This window comes from Aedes aegypti, chromosome 1 (assembly GCF_002204515.2).
Source record: "Aedes aegypti strain LVP_AGWG chromosome 1, AaegL5.0 Primary Assembly, whole genome shotgun sequence".
NCBI lineage: Eukaryota > Metazoa > Arthropoda > Insecta > Diptera > Culicidae > Aedes > Aedes aegypti.
In genome coordinates this window covers 26,250,493-26,268,580 of record NC_035107.1, presented here as the reverse complement: position 1 = coordinate 26,268,580, position 18,088 = coordinate 26,250,493, and the positions used below count along the sequence as shown (strand labels likewise).

The following is an 18,088-nucleotide window of genomic DNA, read 5'->3' as shown; positions in this document are numbered from 1 at the left end:
AGAATCGCCAATTAAATAAAGAAGGGTGCATATTAGATGGTCAGTTCGTTCACCACCCTGAAATGTATAAAGTTACGACAATTATGAGTGCTAAAAACTTTTCGAGGAAGTGGGCTAGTCGGAGAAACGGGATATTCGGGGAACTGTCATTCGGGGAAATTACATTCGAGGAATCGACATTCGGGGAAAAGTAGCAAAATCCGTCGATGTAACTGCAGTAATTGATTTTTCTTTTCGCTGATAATTTGAGCAGATCAATGTTATCGATTGCCGCCCTTTTGTCAGTTTGAAACAAAAAAGTACTTAAAAAATATAGCTCCAAAGAACAGCCTATGCATAAAAGAAGGAGAAATTCATTGAAATTTCAAATCAACATTTTTCATATCTATGATTAGGGTTACATCATATTAAGAAAAAAATAGGGTAAATTTGTGCTTAATATATAAACATTTTAAGTGCAAAAATTTGTTCCAATATCGAAACTCAAAAGAAGAATTAATATTTGAAAGCAGGATAATTTCTGTATAAATGAATGAAATACTATTGGCAATAAGTTTCCTAATATGCTTAAATTTATTCAAGAGCGAATGATTGTTGAATAAAGTGTCATTTTGTATCAATTGACCCCAAATCAAGCCTGATGTTGTCAGGAAGATTTAATAGAAACGTAAAACGAAAAATTGAGAAATTCTTGGTTTCGGACTCATTATGCCAAACGACTATTATGCCAAACGACCATTATGCCAAACGACTTCATGCCAAATGATCATTATGCCAAGCTACTTTATGCCAAACGGCTTTGTACCAAACGACTTTATGCCAAATGACCTACAACCAATCCAGGCGTACTTAGAACTCACACAAGTTTCATCCGAGGTTACTCTAGGATTTTCTTTCGAAACTCAACGCAGATTTTTTTTAACTTTCTTCAAAACAATCTAAAAAAATTACTTGATATTTCACTGGATAAACAAATATTTTAAGACTTCATTGAGAAATTTTTCAAAAAAATAAAAAAATGGACGCATTTCTGAAGGAATTTTGAATTCTTGAAGATGCTCTAAACGAGAATGCCGGAGGAAGCCCTAGGGAAATCAATGGAATAATTTTTGGATGGATGATTCCTGATGTGATTATATTTAGCAAAAATCCAGATTGAATTATTTAAGGTATATAAAAAACGAAATTCATGGAAGAATTACTTAGAAAATGTGCGTGACAAATCTCAAAGCAAATTTCTGAAGAGATCTGCGGAGTAATATGTGAAAGAAATCAACAGTAAATCGAGCTGTTATACTTGTAGTAATGTCATGATGAATTCCAAAAAGAGTACGAGAATTAAACTTAGAAAAAATGTCTGTTCAATTTAGGAAACAAACTCTCATCTCGTGCTTTTTTCTCTTTTTTTTTCAAGGTTCTTTTTTTAATACGGTCATACTACCAGCCATATATTCTCCAAAGAAAAAATACAATACGCTTTCCAGGAATCCTGAATCCTCAAAATGGGAAAGGATATTTTTCTTAAGACCGAATAACTATCTTTTCATATCTGACTGATGATTTAAGGCACTTTCAGATCATTTGATAAAATCATTAATTAAATAAAAATCATCATTTTTTTCCTCTAAATTAAGAACAAAACAGGTAATTGTTTTCATTGAAGTGAAAAATACTTTGAAGTTTATTGTTAGATAAATTAATTTTCATTATCAACCTTGCATTTGAAATGTTTGACTATTTGTCTATTTTGAGCGATTTCTTCAACCTGGAATTATTTTTTTAAAACCTGGAAATCTCAGGGAACTTCATTTCTGTAAATGAGTAGACACCCTGGTTTAGCTAGCTGGCATACGAGGGGTTCTCCAGCCGAAACGACCCTTCTCTAGTTTTGGCATATGATAGCAATCAGTGACATAAAATTGGAATTCTAACGATATGTGCCGATGGCGGCCTGGCTTCAGCTTGAGTTGCTCATTATTTCCAATGGTCATTCTGAAGAACCCTTGAAACGTATTTTAACTACTCCGAACATCTTGGTGCTATGTTTTCTAGTCTTTGCAAGACAAGAAAAGAAAGAGATAATTAGTATAAGTATAAGAGTACTCACAAATCCGGACTTCATCACTTTGGAGAGGGCCTCCAGCGCTTCACATGGTTGCGGAACAAACACCACAGTCTTCGATTCCTTAATGTACTGCCCACCGGCGCTTCCCACGAGTGTCTTCGGCATCAGTTGCATTATCAACCGAGGCGGCCAGTTGTCTGCTCGTCTGTAATAAAGAGAAAGATATTTAACTGTATTTCCAATGATCTTCTGATTATCTCTCAAACTTACGTTTCCGGTTCCCCATCTCGGATATTTGCTGAAACCGAGCACGGTACCTGCCGGGTCACCTTGGTCGAGTCGTTCTTGTTCGGTTTCTCGATCCACTCCAGAATGCCGGACCAGATACGCTCGCGAGGTTGCTGCTGCTGTTGTTGCTGCTGTTGGCCCATTTGCTGTTGCTGCTGTCCGGGTTGTCCCATCTGTTGCGGCTGTTGCTGTTGCTGTTGAACCATACCCATCTGCTGTTGCTGATTGGGCATTCCGACCTGTTGCTGCTGTTGCATTTGTTGTTGCTGTTGATTGGCTCCGCCCATCATTTGGTTGCCCATGGGGCCCATCTGGTTGGCGGGAACTCCCATCTGGTTCTGCATGCCTTGGACTTGCATGTTCTGCTGTTGCTGCTGTTGTTGGGCCATCATCTGCTGCTGCAGAAGGTTCTGCTGGGACATTGGCTGGCCTGGTTGTTGCTGCTGCTGCTGGAGACAACTGTTGACGAATGGCATCCGCATTTGCGGATTGTTGGCCTGGTTCATCTGCTGTTGGGCATTCATCGAGTGCGGTGGAGTGGTCAGCTGCGAGATCAGAACCGAATTCGTCTGGGGATTGTTGCCCATCATCTGGTTCGGTTGCTGCTGCTGTTGTTGCTGAGGACGGCCCTGCTGGTTGCCGTTCATTCCTCCGCCTCCACCAGGGCCCATAAAGCTGCGCCCTTGAGCTTGTGGTGGGGCCATCCAACGCATCTGTTGCTGCTGTTGCTGTTGTTGTTGCTGTTGTTGCTGCAACTGTTGCTGGTAATTCATTCCTCCAACGCCCGGTTGATTCGGCATCTGGTTCGGGAACATCTGATTGCCCATGTTGCCCTGAGGGAAGTTCATCCGGCAAGGCTGTTGCTGCTGCTGTTGCTGTTGTTGCTGTAACTGCTGCTGCAGTCCAACCTGTTGATTAACCGTACATTTTATTATATTTGCCAGAAAACCATTCCATAGAATTCCGTTTCCCAGAATGTACAATGACCCAAACTCATATTCGTACAGGGCATTATTTTCAAATCAAGTTGGCAAAAAAAACTCAAAGGTCAGATGTATCATCTACTGCTTGACAACCATAAACTGGTTCCCTTCGATTTTATATTTGGAACAAAGAAATTGTGAATTTGTTTCTAAAATTGACCCGTACACCTATCAAAATTCATACACACAACACTTGAAATTGAATTTCAATTATCTATTTGATTGTTTTATAGCACCATTCAGTTGGAGTAAACTTGTTAATTTTTAGGCGGTATTTGAAACTTCAGTAATTTTTTTTTGAAATATACTTTTGAAAGATTTTTATCGTAAATTTCAGTAATTCATTGAAAATCATTTTGGTTGGTTGGTTTGACTTTATTAACGAGATTTTTAGCCCTGGGCTAGTTCATCTCGGAACCAACGGCTTTACTTCTCTTCCGAAGGAAGTCGTCACTATAACTTTTTACGTCATAAGTGACTATGTCGGGGATGGGATTCGATCCCAGGTGAAAATCATTTTCTTGAGAATAATATCTGCGATTGCGGAATAATTTTCAAACATTTATAAACAATTTTAGAGTAGCTACGGGTGGATATCGGCATTTCATATTACAGGGTAGATACACAAATGTTGCACTCCACGCAAATATTGCACATTCATAGAATTCTTCCAAGAACTTTCTTAAAAAAATCTTGCAAGGTTTTTTATTTGGATACCTGAAGAATATAACCTGAACTTTTCTAGAAATAAGCACATAAATTACCTCGAAGATTGCATTGGGAATGCCTCCATAGATTCTTTTAGATATTTCAAGAAAGTACCAAATCCTCCAGGACATCCTCCAAGCCTCCCGTTTAGAACATTCAATTAGATCAGAAACTTTTCCAGAAATGCTTCAAGGAGTTCCTTAATGATTAATCATAACTTTAATCATGATTAATGAATAATGATTATGATTAACCAAAAATGTTAATCATAAATCAAAGAAAATTTAGTGTTATTCATTAATCACCAATTGTAATATTATGTTTTAATCAATAATCATCAAACATAATCATAAAGATCGCTAATTTTATTCTGTAATCATAATCTTAATCATAAGTCAAATATCACTCAATCATTATTCAATCATTGAACAAATTCAAAAGTTTTACAAATTTGCCTTCTAATGTATAAATAAATTTTGTATTTCTTTTATCGTGTGACAAGAACAATGTTAGTTTATGCCCAATGAAGTTCCAAATCTAACCTAGTACAGTATGGCTTTGCTTTGTATCTATAAGACTAAGAAAGACCCTTAAGTATATCCTCCATGTAGAACGGTGCTTTTTCTCAGTTGTATTGTATACGTATCCGAAAACCCGGTTGGAGGTTTGATGAGTGGTACCATTCTACATGAAAGGTTGCTGTTTATAGAGGCAGAGCACCAAATTTCGACATAGCTCTAGTTTTCAGCCATTTAAAAGATTTTTCCATATTTTGTATAGAAATCCAAAAATTTGCACAACAGGCATTTTTTTTTTATTTTATCATTAGTATAATTTTAAACATTATATTATTATATCTAGCTGTTCTGTGTTAGACAAAACTATCATCTTAATTTGTTAAAACAAAATCAAGCTCTTATTAGCATTTTGTTAACAACATATCACATTTAATTTGCCTTAGCAGTGCAGAATTTTTAGGTACAGGTGAGTTGATTTCATCTGCTTAGAGTTAAAATCCCCTAGTAGGTGGTAATTCTGCCAAGAGCTCTCTCGCTGTTTTTGTTCATGTCTAGTGTTTGCAATCTAATATCGCCAGCAGATTGTACCAGAGCGTTAAGTTTAACTTGAGTAAACATTTAATGATAAAAAACGATAAATCTTCAGTTTTTCAATTTCAATTGATTTCTTCAATAATGAGTAAAAGTCATTCATTTTCGTGTTTATGGCTCATTCGTTGCATACTTCATAACATGTGAGTAACATCCTTTGTTTACGTAGCGCTAAATCTGGAAATTTTTTACCCTCCCCTCTCCGTAATGCTTTTTGTATAAAAAATTTCAAAATTCGTACCGCATAAGCCTACCCCCTCCCCCCTTTGAGCATTTGTGGGCGTTGTCATAGGGCATCCCCAAATTCATTTATTTATTTATTTATTTATTTATGCACCATCTTCGGCTTCGCCGTACAGACTGATTTCTTAATAACTACTTAATCTAAACCTTGTATTCTAACACTGAATACATTTTTGGACATATTAAAATCAAACTCGTCACAAACATCATTGAACGAACGCAAACACATATGAAAACAGTTGCTGTATCCAAAATTAGATCTATGGAACGGAATTACGAATAACATTGAATTACGAAGACGTCTGGAAGGAACTTTCCACGGAATCAATTCTAACTAGAGATGGGCGAAAAGAATTGGAGCCGTTCAAAAGATCCGGATCACTCAAAAGAACGAGTGATCAGTGGCTCTTTTTTTGGCGAGAGTCGGTTCATTTGATCAGCATGGATCAGAAAAAAGTACCCGGAAAAAGATCGAACCGATTCTTTTGCCCTATTCTCCTTCATTTGTTTCTCAACTTTATTATAGCGCTTGACACGTGCCTTGCTTTACACGCCACGGCACACATGCAAACACAGTTTGCTGCAGCCTCACACTCTCAGCATATACAGCCAAATAAAAATTTGCTCCAACTACTTGCATACAGCTACATGAGAAATAGAGAGAAAGAGTGCCCACTTTAATGGCAAAGTTCATTTTGTTTCTCTCTTTTGGTTCGGGTAGCGGAAATCGGCCCAGCATACCGTCAGTTTCGGGAGATGAATGTACAAAGAATGAGAGAAAGAAAGATACGACAGGTACGATGCATGTCGCGCAACAGGGAGTGAACCGCTCTTTTTTTCTGTGCGCTCGGTTCAGTTCGTTCTACCTTTGCGAGCTGCTGAGCCAATATTGTCGATGCGGTAAAAAGTTAGAAACGGTTTCTCACCGAAGTTGGATTTTTCTCAAAATCTATGCAAGATACCTAACTTCGGAGGTAGGGCATTCGATTCGCATCCGGATGCGCTCTAATGCGCCCTACTTCCGAAGTAGAGTATCTCGTATTGATTCCGAGAAAAATCCAACTTCGGCGAACTGCATTTTCTAATGATTGATCGAATTTACAATACACCGTTCAAAAGATCTGGTTCACTAAAATGAGTGATTCGGGTCGGATCCGTTTACTGAAATGAGCCGTTTTGTCCATCTCTAATTCTAACAGATCATGGCAGTCTATCTTCTTCTTCTTTCTGGCGTTACGTCCCAACTGGGACAAAGCCTGCTTCTCAGATTAGTGTTCTTATGAGCACTTCCATTTTTGCATGTGTATATCGTGTGGCAGGTACGATGATACTCTATGCCCTGGGAATCGAGAAAATTTCCAAACCGAAAAGATCCTCGACCGGTGGGATTCGAACCCACGACCCTCAGCTTGGTCTTGCTGAATAGCTGCGCGTTTACCGCTACGGCTATCTGGGCCCCACATGGCAGTCTATATTGTTTGTGATGAGGTCAAAAATGAATAATCTCTGCGATTTAATAATTTTTTTTTATTAATAATCATTAATTAGGGGCAATGGGGGCAATGGGGGCAATATGAGCCACTCCGGTTTTGACCTCAAAAACAGTATTTTAATGTCTAGTGTCATTATGATCTGCTAAAGGATGCCTCAAATAGCCACCACAATAAAAACCGTAAGAATATTCGTTGGACACTCAAGATATTTACAAAAATGTACAAATTTGTCCTTCGACATGAAAAGCTTATAATTTTGGCAGTTTTTAATTAAGCCTATATGACAATTATATTTATAATTATGGTAAATTTTACCAATCCATTGAAATTTCTGATCATAATGAACAGTTCGTGAGCCAAATTAGATTTGTTCGTTAACCCTTCAGTCGTCGCGCGTTTTGTCACCGTCAGAACCACCGCGCTGCTGTTGTGAACGAAAAGCGTGTTTTTTTCAGCAGTGTTGTATAAAATACAACAGCGCGACGACTGAAGTGTTAAACAAAATTATTGGAAAACAATATATTATTTTCAAGATGAAGGGGCGGGTCAAAATGAGCCACCTAGATTTAAGCAAATAAACAATGTTTTGAACATAAAAATACATTGCCTAAATATACCAGATCATTTTTTTACTGCATAGTCATCTTTGGGGCCCAGATAGCCGTAGCGGTATACGCGCAGCTATTCAGCAAGACCAAGCTGAGGGTCTTGGGTTCGAATCCCACCGGTCGAGGATCTTTTCGGTTTGGAAATTTTCTCGACTTCACAGGGCATAGAGTATCTTCGTACCTGCCACACGATATACACATGCAAAAATGGTCATTGGCATAGTAAGCTCTCAGTTAATAACTGTGGAAGTTCTCATAAGAACACTAAGCTGAGAAGCAGGCTCTGTCCCAGTGGGGACGTAACGCCAGAAAGAAGAAGAAGTCATCTTTAGGCACCATTACAAGTGGAACACTTTGCTAGAAAATACGTTGAACGAAGTATCGCAATTTAGTACTAGTATAACATGGTCTGTTTACTATGTATTATGTATCTTTAAAAAATAAGCCGCTAGAATCAATAATTTCAAGCAAAGCTAATACAATTTCCTTTCCAATAATGTACTCTTCACCACTAACTCTTCTCTATGCAGTTTTAAATATTATGTGTAGCGCAAAAAATTCTCGCGCCGACTATCTGAAAAAAACGCTTGTAGATCGCCGCAGGTACTTCAAATCGTTTCGGTCTCTTCTGCGCGATCATGCCTTGGACAATCAGGAATAATCGCGACGAAGACACCGAAACGATGTGAAGTACCTGCGGCAATCTACACGCATTTCAAAAGTTATCAAGATCGCCGTCGCGATAAATAATCGCGCAATGCACAGTAAAAATCATTCGATTGAATGAGGTGGCTCTTACTGCCCCGTAGGGTGGCTCATAATGCCCCATATGGTTGGTGACCACGTAGAAAAACATGGTTTTTCAGTAGATGAAAAAACCGAATTTAGTACTATACCATTTAATTCCACTAGAGTTTGTATCCTTTGACAGATACGCGTATTTCGACCTCAACTGTAAGGCCGTCTTCAGTATCGTGTACTAGACTAGACTTGGTTTTTCAAAAAGTTCCTGAAATAATTTGCAAGTTGATGTTAACATTAATTATCGACGTAACATGGAAGATAACATTTTATAGTACAAGTCACTTGCATTTAAACCATATTTTTTGCTGTTTTTTTATGCATTCCATGACGTTTTCCTTAGGCGGCCCATATTGCCCTGATCACCCCTAATTGTTCAAAAGCTTATGATTAGATGCCGAAAAAAATATAAAAAAACAACATATCGAATTTTAACACTTCATTATACAAACATTTACAAAAAATATTAAAGATCACTAGTAAGGCGAGCAAATACCATTAAACCTTAATATGTATAATCACAAGATAAGCAACATATTAGATTTTACCGGGATTTGTTTGCCTTCCTAAGGGTTTTTACTATACTTTTTTTCTTTTATAAAGTGAAAAGTAGCTTTTTTTCCAATATTTTGACTACTTCGCCCGGGAAATCAACAAAGCAGCATGTGTTCAAATTATGTTATTCAATAACGCTTAAACATCCGTTTAAAATTTGATAATTCATGAAGTTTGATATATCGTGAGCTATGTTTCTATTGACCACTACCTCCAGGATACTGGCTCTTGAACCAGAACAATTAATCACGATTTGTGATTAAAAACTGTGATGAATTTGCCATAACGAGGTTTAAAAGATTTTTTTTTTAATATTGTTTGTTAATCATGAGTAATATTCATCATTATTTAGTCTTAGTGTTTAAAAAATTGGTTGCATACTTCAAGTCGTTTAGTGCATATTTTCGGACATTTAACCCGTATCCGACCGGGTTAAGAAAAAAATTCAAAAAAATCTCGTGAAGCTATTTTCCATCCGATTTGCAAACTTCTTTCACTATATGAAATCCGAACTATGCTGGGGAAAATTTTTCCTGTGGCCGGAGTAATCCCGGTGTCCTCCTGGGTCAAGTCGGGTAAAAAATTGATCAACTTCCTATCCTGAACAGTTTTATGATACTAAACTATCATTTAACTACTCAAGTTTTGTAGGAACAGTCAATCGTGCAACATGAAAGATATTCAAGTGATTTAAGGAGTCACCTTCATAGAAGTTTCCTTGAAAAACTGAAATATGCCTTCCGTTAAAATCGTTAAAAATTACTTGGAGAGCCGCGTTTTTTTTTTTCAATCTCACTAGTTTTCAACATACATGGACATAACCAATGCTTTGAGTGTATAAGACCCTGTATGGCTATGGGGGGGCTCACCGGAAGATCCGGAATATCCGGAAAAGTGGACAATTCGCGTGATTTACAACACCACGATTTTTTGAAAATTCATTGTTTTCACGTACCATAAACAGTATGAGTATTTAGGCCACCATGTGACTCTAGTTGGCTACTGATTGGTCCCCCGAACGATCCGGAACATTCGGAAAACTGGCCTTATTATAGAAGATGTCTCGGAAATTCTCATTGTTTTTATATTACACTAGATTCCTACATTTAAGGACGAAAGCTATGGCTACTTGGGGGTTGAAAACTAGCAAAATTGAAAAAAAAAACCGCGGGTTTCCAAGTAATTTTTAACGATTTGACCATCTTTACAGATGTTCCGGATCTTTCGGAAAGCATATTTCAGTTTTTCAAGGAAACTTCCATGAAAGTGACACCTTAAATCACTTGAATATTCATGTTGCACGATTGACTGTTCCTACAAAACTTGAGTAGTTAAATAGTATTATAAATCTGTCCAGGAAAGGAAGTTGATCATTTTTTTACCCGACTTGACCCAGGGGGACACCGGAATAACTCCGGCCACTGGCAAAATTTTGGACCACTTTCCTCAGCATAGGAATATAGAAGAGTTGGATTTCATATCGTCCCCTTGATGCTACAACTAGATAACTCGAAATTTGAAATTTTTGACTTCAATATGTCAAAACATTTTTCTTAATTAGATCTGCAAAATATCCACAGGTCTTAGGCGTGTGATTCAAAATACACAAGTTAAAGATTATTTTTAAATCATAATCGCTGCGATTAACCATCACCTTGTTAAACGGTCATACTTTCAAAGTTGCACATCTCAAAATTTTGATTTTCGAGTTATCTAGTTGTAGCATTAAGGTGAAGATGAATCGAAGCCAAACTTCAAATTTTCAAGAGCACGGATCTGGAGAACCGAATACCCATTTGAGCTGAAAACTTAATCGATTGGTCACCACCAGCTAGTGATCAATCGATTAAGTTTTCAGCCTGAACGGATGTTCGGTTCTCCAGATCTGTGCTCTTGAAAATTTGAGGTTTGGCTTCGATTCATCTTCACGTTAAGGGGACGATATAGTGAAAGAAGTTTGCAAATTGGATAAAAAATAGCTTCACGAGAATTTTTTGATTTTTTTTTCTTAACCCTGTCGGATACGGGTTAAAGCCAACCGAAAAACATTATTTTGAAATTGAAAATATTGATCAAATTTTACATCAGGCACGTAAGGGTTAATCATAATTATTAAGAGTAAAATAACCATCAACGTTTTACGAATTTTCAAAACCAGATTTTTGCTCAAAATTTACGCAATGTTCAAGAAAACTTATCATTGCATTACACTTGCTATCTGGATTGCGATGATAGATTTTTATGAGTATTTGTTTTTTTTTATGATTGCTGACGATTGAATGATGAATTTTTGAGTCTTAATCATAATCGATTAGTGATTTTACTGAGTTTAATCATCAATCATTTAAAATTGAAATTTAATCATTAATCATACTTTGGCTTATTCATCAATCACAATCATTAATCATGAATTCAGCAATTATAATCATCAATCATAATAATTAATCATGATAAAATTAATCACTCAATCAATCATTGCGACCCGTTAATCATGAACGCTCTGGGATATCTTTTTTTTTAAATTCATTGAAAAATTTTTGTATAAACTGCAAGAGTAATCCTTGGATAAAATGGTGAAGAAATTTATAGAAAAAAAATCTGGGGGAACTTAACACTGAATCACATGCTGAATTCGATTCTTCAATAAAGGGAAGGGTAATAAGGGAAGTTCTTAACAAATTTTCACGAATAATCCCTAGAGAGATTTTCAGAGCAACTCTTGAGAATAATAGTGGGTAAAATGACTTGAAATACTGGGAGGGCTTCTTGGAAAAAAATCCCTGAACGAATTTCTTCAAAAACCTATGCGGATTTTCTTAGAAGAATTTCTGTAGGAAACTTTGGAAGATCTTTCAAAAAGAATCAGTTTAATTGTCGCTTAATAGTCTCTATAACGATTGATCTGGATCCTGTAGAACTTGCAACAGAATTCACAGCAAGCAGAATAAGGAAAAACATACTTTAGAGACCATTTTGGTTAACGCTCAGAATCTATTATTCAATCATCAGCAATCATTAAAAAGTTTTTTCGATCAAATCTAAAGACACCCTCATGAACAGTTCATGAACATTTTTTTCAGTTTTGGTTTAAAAATTTTTGAAAACCATGATGGCTCCTATTTCCTCTTATAAAAGAGACTTCAGACCCTTAACCCGTGTAGGCCTGAGTGAAAGCAAAAATACTAAATTCCACACCGCTCAGCGAATACTTAATGGATGGAATTTGTTGTAAGTAAAATAGTATACATATCTTTTTTTCTAAAAGTGCCCAGAGGACCTCGGCAATATTCCTGTGACAGGAGTTGTTCCGGTTGGTCCCTGGGTCTGGTTGGGTAGAAAGGGCAATTTTTTTGGGACATGCTGATTTAACTTAATTTTTTACTATGAAGAGTTCATACAAATCGATTAACTATTCTTGGAAATAGCAGAAAATTACGATTATGATTATTTTTTAAGTTTTCATTTTTTTTTTATTTGGCCAACGTGGTATCAGAAACCTAAATGGTCATTATTCAAAGACGGCTTTACCAAATTGCTTCATTTTCACAACATATTCACATTAATGTCTTGTTTCGAAGAGTGAATATCCTAACAGGATAAAAATGTAGCCTGAGAAATTTTCGTGGGTTATGGCTACGTGTCACTCCCCCAAGGAATTTTGGAATAACTCCTGATCCAGATGACCAATGATCAATATCAACATAGATTCTAAAACTAGAAGAGTTTTTTGAGAACTTATGAAAAAATGATGCAAAAGTATCGAGAAACAAAAAAGTTATAGAAATTTGATTTTTTTTTTTCACTGTAAAATATGAAGCTGCTAGTAGGTTGCTAGAGTTGAAGGCTTATGTGGCTTATTCTTGAGGTGAAGATGCATCGAAGCCAAACCTCAAATTTTCAAAAGCATAAATCTAGAGAACTAGACAGCCGTTCAAGCTGAAAACTTAATCGTTTGGTCACCACCAGCGTGTGACCAATCCATTAAATTTTCAGCTCAATCCACTGTCTGGTTTTCTAGATTTGTGCTACTTGAATATTTGTAGGGTTCACAAGAAAAAATTCCGAAAAGAATTTGTTCAAAACTGTGAAATAGAAATCTGGTTACTTAGAGAAACTCTTGTAGTAATCTAGAATCTAGAAAACGGTGGAAAATCTGGAATAGTATCTGGGAAAAATATCAATGCGGAGTTCACTAGAGGAAGATGCATTGCATGTCCAGGGGCAAATTATGGATAAATTCCTTCTAGAATTCTTAAAAAAAAGCACTGGACGAATTCTTGGGAGAATGTGTGTATAATCTCTAGAAGAATTTTTGGAAGAAAGAGTCCCTGAAAGTACTACAGATGAAATTTCTGAAGAAAGAATTTTCTTCGAGGAATCTGAGAAGTAATTCTTAAAGAAGAAACTCCGTAACTCTCTTATGTTTTTTTTTTCTGGAGCCTCTAATATTTGCACTAGAATTAATTGCAAAGAGAATGAGGAAAGTTACTTTAGATAGAAACCATTTTTGTTGAAAAAGATAGAATCCATTAGAAATAGAGATTTGCATTACAATAGTGACCATGTATCTAAGAAGAGACCTGTTTCTAGTCCTAAACTCTGGGAAACGGTTTTCCGGGGAAACAATCTTACCATCGGTCCCCTCATGCCCGGATTGTTGCCCATGCTTCCCATGTTCATGTTCCCTCCGACATTGTCCATCACGTTCTGATTGCCAACCGGTTGTTGCTGCTGCTGCTGTTGTTGTTGTTGCTGTTGCTGCTGCTGCTGGTTCGGATTGGGACTGGGCATACTTCCCGCCTGGTTATGACCACCCTGGTTCACCGGAGGACTCACTGGCCGTTCCTTCAGGCTGAACCCTTTCAGCAGCACCAAATGGCGTGGATCTTTGCAGTAGTTCTTCGTGCTGCACGAACTCAAATCCCCGCCGGATTTTTCGAACAGCTTGAAAAGCACCGGAATCTTGCGCGGCGAAATAATCGACAGGTTGATGTTCTTCTCCAAGAACAGCCCCACCAGCTGTTCCACATTCTTGTTCTCGTACGCGTAGCATTCCGTAACGTACATCGAGTAAGGGGAACTGGCCGCAATCAGGATGCAATACTTGTGCACCTTCATCCCGTTCTCCCGAAGCTCGTCAAAGTCGTCGAAGCAGACCAGTGCCGTGGCTAATCCCTCCGCTAGATTGGCATTGGATTCGCTCTTGCCGCCGCTCAGTTCCAACCGGTCCAGCGCCCCAAGAACCTTCTGGGCACTGTTGTAAGGCCCGAAAGTCGTACAGCAAACTCCCGGCAAGCTCTGGGCCGTTTTGTACACCACAATCCCGTACTGGTTCCCGTTCTTGTCCGTCCCGTAGCCATCCCCACCTCCGCGTTCCTCCCCCACCGTGCTCTGCGAGAAGTATTCCAACGTCGGAATGATGTAGTTGCTCTTCATGTCGTTCATGTAGGCCCCATTTATGGCCGTGCCCTCGATCACGAACAGAATCTCGGAAGACATCGCGTTTTTTTTTTCTTTGTCCCCCGGCACGCGAATCAATCACTATCACTTTCCAAAATATGAACACTCTCACGCGAACTACTGCGCAAACATTATACACCGACTGTGAAGAATTTTGTGGGGTTTTTGAAGCGAAATTTTACAAAATTGTACGGGAAACTAGAAAAGTTTTGCGAAACACGGCGCAAGTAAACATTCAATGACGATTGATGATGACAACAGCCGCACGGCTTTAATTCGATGATGACAGCAACTATGAGGGGTCCACCGCGGGTGAGAGGCGATCGAAACTGAAAACCAAGGTGTATATAAAAAGTGGCCCCTGACGACTTCAATTATATCCAGCATTTCACGAGCGCAAGCTCGCTCTCTGGTTGGTTGGTTTGACTTTATTAACGAGATTTTTAGCCCTGGGCTAGTTCTTTTTACGTCATAAGTGACTATGTCGGGGATGGGATTCGATCCCAGGTCCTCGGCGTGAGAGGCGAATGTTCTAACCACTACACCAGGTCCGTCCCCTCTCCGTCTCTGGTATTTGGCACGGGATTTTGTTCCGCGGGGTTTGCTGCCGAAAATTCCTGCTCAAAACCCGTGGCTGTCAAAAATTTTCAAGTATAAAACAACAGCTTTTTACTCTTTTCGTTAGTGAGTTCATTTTTTGAACTGGTTTTATACTGGGAGGGGAGAACCCGACACAATGGGCCGTATGAATAAAATGTAGTTAAGTTGAGTTTACTACATTCTCGGTAGTAAACGCTATATGTGGAACACGAGTGGAACATGTTTGTGTCATTTTCCTTTCTACACCTTTCGAACATACTACAAACAACGCATTGCTATGAATAAAGGTAGCATTTACTACAAAGCTACTGGTAGTTAGCTTCAGAGGTTGCTACACATCCCGGATAAAAAATACAATACAAAAACAATATAACGTATTGTAACAGTAACATTCAATATATTGGAAATACAATACAGTATATTGTACAATGACAATACAATTACAGTACAATATATTGTTTTGAACAGTTCACTGTATTGTATATGAGATTTTGGCAATATAATGTATGGGTGGTTAAGTATCGTAACAATACAAATATATATTTTTTCTCATACATACATTTTGAAAATACAATACGATATATTGTTCATGTATTGTCTTGATTAGCAATTCGTGTATTGTTGTACAATACAAAAACAATTCAACGAATCGTATTTCAATTAGTGATGTATAGTATAGTATAGTATTTTGTTTTTTTTATGGATTGTCCTCGAACTTACCGGATATTCGTGCCAACAGTAGCAAAATAATTTTAACTTCTTTAAAGTAAAGATATTTATCATGGTTGCATTCGTCGTTACAGCTAATGTCAAGTGACTTCTGCAAAACTACTTATTTTTACTTTTTGAATATTTTTCACCCAACATTTCTTGCTTTCTGAACTTGTTTTGTTTACTTCTTTCAGCCAAGCTACACAGAAAAATGCAACAGTTGTTTTACGCAAAAATAGGAATTTGACCAAAATTGTAAGGTATAAAACCAATAAAAAACAATACAGTGTTCTGTTACAATATATTATATTGTTTTTGAATTGTATATTCAAACAAGAATAATGTTGCTTCGACATTCAATTACAATACGCTGTATTGTATCCAATACGTTATATTGTACATTAATGGTTTATTCCATTCACTGAATGATACGTTTTTATCCGGGATGCTTTGAGTTTGCGAAATTGAATGGAATAATTTACTTTTGAGTAAAAATCATGGGAAAACGATATGAGTTTTGATAATTCGGATGGTATTTGAATTTTGCTTAGGAATTCTGAGGTTACGAAAACATTCGCCCCGCCAATGCTGAGATTCCGGTAAGATTACCGGCAGTAGCAATTTGTAATAACCATGTGAATTCTGGCATTACGATAATCACGTTATTTTCTAGGAATTTTAGGATGTCGGTGGGAATTCAGATATTTATAATGTAATTCTGAATTTTACGTGTAAATTCTGACATCTCAGATTTCCTTTTGAATTCCGGAATTCCTGTAGGAACTTTGAGATTCCGATAGGGATGTCGGATTTTTTATGATAATTCTGGAAGTTTAAATACCATTCTAGGAATATTGCGGAAATATTAGGAATCTGGTAAAAACTCTAGAATTGGGGTGAGAATGGGATTCCGAATATTAATCTCTTGGAATTCTGTGGGTGTCTTTGAGACGGTATTTCTGTAAAAATCTATGAGATTTCGGTGGGATTCCTGCGAATTATTATGTGAATACAAATATTCTGAAAATCAATCTTTGTAATTATGATTGTATTAATTTTAAGCGTCACTCTGAATAGATTGTTCTTTACGTGCAGAATCACTCTGCACTCTGAATGGAAATTTCTTAACGTGCAGCTTCAGTCACTGCTCATGTTCGAAAGTAGTAAGTACTACATGTTCGAAAAGTTTTTTATTCATACCAAAAGTGTAGTAAACTTTGTGGATTTTGTTTTTGAGTAGATGCTACATGTAGTAAAGTTCAACGATTTTTATTCATACGACCCAATGGGTGGTATGAATAAAAAACTTTGAACTTTACTACATGTAGCATCTACTCAAAAACAAAATCCACAAAGTTTACTACACTTTTGGTATGAATAAAAAACTTTTCGAACATGTAGTACTTACTACTTTCGAACATGAGCAGTGACTGAAGCTGCACGTTAAGAAATTTCCATTCAATGTGCACGTAAAGAACCATCTATTCAGAGTGACGCTTAAAATTAATACAATCATGCATATGAAGAAAATGCATGGAATCTAATCGATTACGCGACAATTTGCACAAATCATGAAGGTGCTGTTATTTGACAAAATTTGTAGTGTAATTTTGCGATTAGTCTGGTATTCTCTTTATGTCACCACAGGGGTTTTAGTTCGACCACTGGGGTTGTTCCTATCTGACATTTCGAAAGGGACACGGAAAACAAAATACACTCAAAATTTGAGTTTAAGCCAAAGAATGTGACAAAGTCTAAAAAAATGTGTTTTGGGCTTGAACCAACGGAAAACATTAGAAAATTGAGTAAACATGTGTTTTTGGCCTAAACTTAAGCGTTTGGCACTAAAATTGGGGCAGGGCTTTAGGACCCTATTTTCTGGTTGGTTTTCGGCCTTCGCCAACGCCAGTGATTGATGATTTTTTAAATACTAGCTTAACATCTATGAAGAGATCTTGAGATTACAGCTATCAAATTAGGAACCACATATTTTCTAGCACCAGTACAGAGATGCTGGTGAAATTGCGGTAGAATTTTGATGCTCCCCGTGTGTTTTCTTAACAGCATGTTGAATCCCGGAAGTTCTAAGTGTTTCTGCGATATTCTCGTTATTTTGGTGGGGTTTCTGATAGTATCCTTGGAATGTCTAGAACTTAGAATGTCGAGATTTTTATGGGAATTGTAGTGATTCCATTGGTAGTCGTTAGAATTCAATGAGGATCTCCCCTAAAACACCAGGGTTCCCTTTGAAATTATCAAAATTCTTGTCGATTTCACAAAAAATCCCATTGAAATCTATAAAATATTTACCGACATTCAAATCGTTTATATTAAACCGTTGCTTTGAAATTCCAACGGAACTGGAGATCAACGGAATCTTAAAGGTTTTTACAATAATTACGAAGATTGGTTTTCAGAATTACAAATATTCACACAATAATTCGCAGGAATCCCACCGCAATCT

The 18,088-nt window shown here is 37.2% G+C and overlaps 1 protein-coding gene across 2 annotated transcripts in view; it reads right to left on the bottom strand.

Moving 5' to 3' along the window:
• LOC110674813 (mediator of RNA polymerase II transcription subunit 25) overlaps positions 1–14,575 on the bottom strand; it is a 28,419-nt gene extending 13,844 nt beyond the window's left edge. For both annotated transcript variants that reach the window (XM_021839206.1, XM_021839207.1), the window contains exons 1-3: positions 13,486–14,575; positions 2,336–3,261; positions 2,108–2,270 (exon numbers count right to left, since the gene is read on the bottom strand). In XM_021839206.1, coding sequence (XP_021694898.1) covers positions 2,108–2,270; positions 2,336–3,261; positions 13,486–14,352 — 1,956 coding nt within the window. In that variant the 5' untranslated portion in view covers positions 14,353–14,575. The remainder of the gene's footprint in view (positions 1–2,107; positions 2,271–2,335; positions 3,262–13,485) is intronic.
• Positions 14,576–18,088: the final 3,513 nt, after the last annotated feature.